Below are 6,986 nucleotides of genomic sequence, written 5' to 3'. Positions count from 1 at the left end.
CTGTAAGGTGGTAAAAAGAATAAGTCAGCAAAACATACTTTCTTGTGCTTTGGAAAATAGTAAAATATAACTTTCAGATGCGGTTTAGTTTCAGGTAAATAGTGATTTATTAGAGAGTATTGTTTTGCAGTATATTTCAGAGGATCACGCAAAAAGGACGATTCTGTCATCATTTACTCACCCTCATGTCATTCCAAACCTGTTTTTATTTATTTCTTCTTCTGAAAATAGAAGATATTTTGAAAAATGTTGGCGACCAAACAATTTCGGTGACCTTTGAATCATAGTCTTCCATATAGACATTCCTCAAAATATCTTCTTTTATGTTACACAGAAAAAAGAAAGTCATACAGGTTTGGAACGACATGAATGATGACAGCATTGTTATTTTTGAGTGAACTGTGAACGATGTGTATCTATGGCCCTGTTTATACCTGTTGTAAAGATGCATTTTGGTCGATTGGATTACAAGTAGACAATGGAGACACATTCCTGCTTACACCTGGTGTTTTAATCTGTCTCTTTTGTCCACTTTCAACCACTTCTGTTCTGATTTCTTTGAGGGGAGGGTCTATGGGCGGGTAAATGTACAAAATGTTTTTTTCTGATCTAATGGACGGAATAAGTTTGCGCAATTTACATATGAACGCACCCGGAGAAGACAATAAAACATACAGAGCTTTTGTTTCTGCTCTGACAGCCGTAAGACCACAGTGAATGCTATGTGTTTGTGTAAGAAATCAGGAATGGTGAGAGAACATTGTGCTTGGTATGATTTTCGTCTTTAAACCAAGCATGGGTCTCCAGCAAACAAAGTTTAAATCCCGTCTGGATAGCGCACTTCCCATAATGTGTAGGCAGAGAGTAGACGGTCTTTTGTGGCTGCCACATGAGGATTTACACTACGATAGCAGTTCAGATGTGTTTTTACTACCTCTGGAAGTGGTCAAACGCGGACAAGCTCAAAACATTTTAGACCCCGTTTACACCTGTATTTAGTGTTGTCCACTTGTGATCCGATCGACCAAAATGCATCTTAATACCAGGTGTAAACAGGGCCCATGTGGCTGACCTCACGAATATGCATATATGAATGTAAATCCATGGTTTACAGCAGTGTCATTTTAGAATCATTGAGAGTTACTTTTATAGTTTTTTATTAATTGTTTGAATTTGTTTGGTTTTTTATATTTTACGTTTTCCTTTTAATTTTAGATCTAGTTTCAGTAATTTGGTTGTTTGTTTTTATCATTTGTATTAGTTTTTTAAATAGGTCTATAAAGTTTTTATTCATTTTATTTAAAGAGGTCATGAATTGAGAAATCAACTTTTCATTCAGCCTTTGATATATAAAAGTTAATCGTGATATAAGAATATCCGGTAAGTTTCGGAGCTGAAAACGTCCTTATTAGTCAAAGAAAAGCTTTTATAGACACCAGGCCCAGCAAACGCTCGATCTCAGAATGTGCCACACCTTGATGTCATTGTGTGGTGAAACACCGCCTCTGCAGAAGAAGATCAACGCCTACTTCATCGCTGCCTGTTTAGCACCACCCACCGATTCGCGCATGTAACATTGGCCTAGTGTTAAACCAGATCGAGCTACCAAGCAATAAACATGCCGTTGAAAATTACAAAATATTGTGCAGTGCCTGGGCTCGACAGTAATGCAACTGTGTTCATTCTAATGCCTGATCTGAAATGTGTTGAATCATGTAGTCAGATGTTCTTTGTCTGTGTGTCAGTAAATCAGACCAGTGACTAAACGTCAACTTGCGTTGTTTCTCTTAGTATGATGAAAATAATCTGTTATTTAACGGTGATTCAATTCTATAAAGAAAGCGATCAAAGAAAGCTCCCTTTGCGATCATTGGAGCAGCGCGCGCTGAACCTGTCAATCAAACAGGAGAGTTTATCAGTGACTCCCGTTTTATTCAACGAATCTCTTAACTATATCACGTTTGCACTGGTAGTGAAGATGAAAGCATACGTTGGTGTACAGAAACTGAGTTGCAATGATGAGATCGTGTGATCGGCTACAATGATCACTGCAACCTTTCATGCCACAATCTAAATATAATGCCACAGATCTAAATATAATGCCACAGATCTAAATGTAATGCCATAGATCTAAATATAATGCCATAGATCTTAATATAATGCCATAGATCTTAATATAATGCCATAGATCTAAATATAATGCCACAGATCTAAATGTAATGCCATAGATCTAAATATAATGCCATAGATCTTAATATAATGCCAGAGATCTTAATATAATGCCATAGATCTTAATATAATGCCATAGATCTTAATATAATGCCATAGATCTAAATATAATGCCATAGAGCTTAATATAATGCCATAGATCTTAATATAATGCCATAGATCTAAATATAATGCCATAGATCTTAATATAATGCCATAGATCTTAATATAATGCCATAGATCTAAATGGAATGCAACACTTCTCACGATTAGTTAACCATGAGAGCTGTAATAGTAAAAACACGTTAAAAGAGAGAGTAATACTATTTCAAATGGAAAGACGTTAGCCAATCACAGCAGTGGGTGTTTACACTGAATTCTCACAGTAGGCACGTCCCTTAAAACAGAGCGTTCAGAGCAGAAGGCTAAAATCAGGGTAGGAAAAATGCCTTTTATTTATAAATTATGACAATTTTTGATGTAAAAAGCTTTCTAACATTATACGTGCACCCCAGGAAACATCATAAAACAATAAAACAACGCAGTTCTTGACCCCTTTAAGTTTTAGATATTTTAGTACATCAAGTTTTTTCAGAAATTAACTAAAATCATTAAATAATTAAAGTATTTTTTTGTGTTTTATTTTATTTCAGTTAACATTTATTTAATTTCAAGTAAAAAAAAATTATGGTTTTTGTTTGAGTTAACAATAATAACCCTGTTAAATGTACAGTGTAAAATCTCAAAATCTTAGTACCCAGGATACAGTATGAATAGTGTGCAACAAGATCACCCATGATTAACAGTTTTAAAAGCCCATATGTTTATGGATATATGCATACTTGTCTCCACTCTGAGTGATGAGTCTCCTACAGGTTTCCATCTGCACATCCAGTCCTCTCTTCATACTGCACATCTCCATGTACTCGTGAAGATGGCGGTTCATGTCCGATTTAGCTGTGGCAAGTTCCAACTACAGAGAAACAGACTGAATCAGACCGGGCTGATGGGCAACTATACTTGCATTTATATGTACATTTATTCTCTTAGCACTTTGATCCAACATAATTAACAAGAAAATAGTAGAACAATACTATTAACAGTGCGTATAAAACATATTAATTCTGACTGTATGACAGGGATAAAGTATAGTATAGTTAGCCGATAATGATCGGCTGACTATACATTATCTCAATTAATGTTGCAATTGACCATTCAGAATCAAAAGCTGTGTTATAATCTGAAATTAAAAGTAAACTATTCAAACTTCTCACCTCGATCTGGTCTATAGTCTCCTGATATTCTTTCTCCCTGGAATTAAAAAGACATTCAGTGTCCTTAATCACCTTTTCCAAACAGTCCTCCTGTTCAGACAGAAAAAGAGAGAGAGAAATAAATCCCACAGGCACATTATCTCACTGCAGAAGCAGAAGCACTCACCAGAAGATGAGATTTTACCAGAGGGTAAATAAAATACTAGATTAATGACCCCGCTGTTGGAAAACTCTAAACACTTTGAGCTTTCCATGAAATGCGACACAATTCCAGGCCGCATCGCATTAACTAATGCCAGTAATGTTTAGCATCGAACCACCCCCAAGCAAACTGGACTGAGTACCCTGACCTAAATATGAGCAGTGTGTGTGTTTGCATGCATTCAATGAGTGAACCCCATGACTGGATGACCAGAAGAATCCTATCCTCCTATGGAAAACCTCTGACACTGAGCAAGCATGTGAACCTAAGCTTCATTCTATGTCACATTTTCTGTGTCAGATACCTCCTGGCTTCTATTAAAGATGCCCACCCTTTGAGATGAACTCAATACTCACCAGTTTACCACAAACATTAAAAAACATATGAAAAAGAATGTCGGATAGAGAGACAGGAGGAGAGGGAGAGAGTGCCTACAGAATTAACTTGTGTATATATATATATATACACCGATCAGGCATAAAATTATGACTAATATTGTGTTGGTCCCCCTTTTGCTACCAAAACAGCCCTGACCCATCGAGGCATGGACTCCACTAGACCCCTGGAGGTGTGCTGTGGTATCTGGCACCAAGATGTTAGCAGCAGATCCTTTAAGTTCTGTAAGTTGCAAGGTGGGGCCTCCATGGATTGGACTTGTTTGTTCAGCACATCCCACAGATGCTCGATTGGATTGAGATCTGGGGAATATGGAGGCCAAGTCAACACCTCAAACTCGTTGATGTGCTCCTCAAACCATTCCTGAACCATTTGTGCTTTGTGGCAGGGCACATTATCCTGCTGAAAGAGACCACAGCCACCAGGAAATAGCATTTCTATGAAAGGGTGTACATGGTCTGCAACAATGCTTAGGTAGGTGGGTGTGTCAAAGTAACATCCACATGGATGGCAGGACCCAAGGTTTCCCAGCAGAACATTGCCCAAAGCATCACACTGCCTCCGCTGGCTTCCACCTTCTTCCCATAGTGCATCCTGGTGCCATGTGTTCCCCAGGTAAGCGAGGCACACGCACCCAGCCATCCACGTGATGTAAAAGAAAACATGATTTATCAGACCAGGACTTTCTTCCATTGCTCCGAGGTCCAGTTCTGATGTTCACGTGGCCACTGTTGGTGCTTTTGGCGGTGGACAGGGGTCAGCATGGCCACCCTGACTGGTCTGCGGCTATGCAGCCCCAAACTGCGATGCACTGTGTATTGTGACACCTTTCTATCAGAACCAGCATTAACTTCTTGAGCAATTTGAGCTACAGTAGCTCGTCTGTTTGTTCTGATCACACAGGCCAGCCTTCGCTCCCCACGTGCATCAATGAGCCTTGCAATTTGCTCTGACTCATCTAGCCATCACAATTTGGTCCTTGTCAAACTTGCTTAAATCCTTACACTTGCCCATTTTTCCAGCTTCTAATGCATCAATTTTGAGGACAAAATGTTCACTTGCTGCCTAATATATCCCACCCACTATCAGGTGCAGTGATGAAGAGATGATCAGTGTTATTCACTTCATAATGTTATGCTTGATCGGTGTATACACACACTCACAAATATATATACATACTGCATATTCATATATGCATATATATATATATATTTACAAATACTGAGAAAGAAAATAATTTTTTCATGAATAAATGAATTTAGATAAATTATTAGAAAGTAAACATGAAGAAATATCAAACATATTTAGTAAGTGCTTGATAAGATTCTTGGATTATAATCAAAAGTCTTTAAGGTCCTTTCTATAAATTATGCCTTATGTGATTTCCACAGCACATTTATTAAATATTATTCATTTTATTGTAACTACTGTACTTGTAATTGTATGTTTTATAACACTCCACTTACTCTTTTGTCAGTTTTGATTTATTATTATTATTAAGGGGGTAAAAAACACTTTTGTTATTTTGAACAACTTTGTGAACCTATCAAAATGTAACGAAGGCTTTGCGAAGAGGCTGTTACTGAAAGATGGGCCAGGGCCAATTATATTAGACCTCCCAGCAAACAATCAGTAAAGCCAATCAAAACAGAGGTCATTTACATAGAGCTGTTATAGTTACAGTAGCAAAAATAGGCCGTTTAACTTTAAGTAGGAAAGAAGGTGGAAATTAGTTTTTTAAACGATGTCACATTTTATTGTCTGTATATGATATGACCCCTTGAGTTCTTGAAAGGCTTTTGATCGTGGGAAAGTTTGCATGTGCATAAATAAATGAGGAAGTAGTAAGCAGTAATGTGCATTCAAACACAACCACAAATATCAACCACATATAAACCATATGACCCAGAATGCAGTGCACTAACCTCTCCTTGATTAGTGTCCGTTGTTAAAGTGCATCCTGGGAAATCTTCCCACAGAAGGAGCGTTTCCTCCGTCTCTTCCCAAGCCAGAGAGTCACAGTCATCTTCAAACTCACACTCACGCCTGGCAAATACACAGGTAAGTCATTACATTAGTTATAAAAAGACTGAAAAAAAACAAAGCAGTTGACAAGTAGGAACCGCAGCTCTGACCAAACATTGCAAGGCATTTTTAATCTCTCACAATTGAGTCAACATTCTCTGCATCTCTTCATTGATCTGGAGGGTTGAAGGGGTGCAGACTTCATCCTCTCGCGCACCACCTCCATCACTTTCAGAGGTGCTGACTGGCTCATCTGTCTCGCTGCCATTGGCAGGCTGCGAGGTTTGTTTACGGGCACGAGAGGTGATGGCATTTTGAGGGCTGGGAACCTGAGATGGCAAGAGAGAGAGAGGGTTAGCTCATTAATAACTTTAACCTCAACATTTTTGACCTAACATAGCATTGAAACAAATATTTATAGGTTCAACCACTCCCTGTTCTACCCATAATGCAATACACATCAGTTCTCTGTGCCTCAGACACACTATAGCAGGCATCAGCAGAAAATCACAGCAGCTGAGTCAGAGACAGAGAGGGGGCTGGGATGTTGTATGAATTACAAGGGTGCAAGATTACACGATACGTATATATGACATACACTGCAGAAAATCATTTTCTTTTGGTTTTCCAGTAAAACAGTTGAAACTGAAAACCATATCACCTGAAAACAATAGGTTTATTTGAGCAGCATCAGGCCAAGTCAATTCAAATGTATTTTTATAACGCTTTTCACAATACACATTATTTTCAACAACAAAAATACAGCTTCACAAAATCATGACGTTAATGTTTATAATATCTTAATACTGCCATGCCTTATAGTTGCATTTAGCAGATTAGATCTCTGTGATCATTTAACTTACATTTTGTGATGATAAATC

General features: G+C 37.9%; 2 protein-coding genes across 2 annotated transcripts in view; one reads left to right on the top strand and one right to left on the bottom strand.

Moving 5' to 3' along the window:
• The window catches only part of gtf3c6 (general transcription factor IIIC, polypeptide 6, alpha), a 1,355,101-nt gene that overhangs the window by 1,259,696 nt on the left and 88,419 nt on the right, over window positions 1-6,986 (top strand). The gene's annotated exons all lie outside the window — the stretch shown is intronic.
• The window catches only part of iffo1b (intermediate filament family orphan 1b), a 29,374-nt gene that overhangs the window by 1,680 nt on the left and 20,708 nt on the right, over window positions 1-6,986 (bottom strand). The window contains exons 5-8 of the mRNA XM_079837491.1: window positions 6,247-6,434; window positions 6,006-6,126; window positions 3,483-3,572; window positions 3,051-3,181 (exon numbers count right to left, since the gene is read on the bottom strand). Coding sequence (XP_079693617.1) covers window positions 3,051-3,181; window positions 3,483-3,572; window positions 6,006-6,126; window positions 6,247-6,434 — 530 coding nt within the window. The remainder of the gene's footprint in view (window positions 1-3,050; window positions 3,182-3,482; window positions 3,573-6,005; window positions 6,127-6,246; window positions 6,435-6,986) is intronic.

Source organism: Gobio gobio (assembly GCF_949357685.1).
Source record: "Gobio gobio genome assembly, chromosome: 15".
Classification (NCBI taxonomy): domain Eukaryota; kingdom Metazoa; phylum Chordata; class Actinopteri; order Cypriniformes; family Gobionidae; genus Gobio; species Gobio gobio.
Note: the sequence above shows the minus strand (reverse complement) of the source record. Positions and strands in the feature narration are given on the sequence as shown.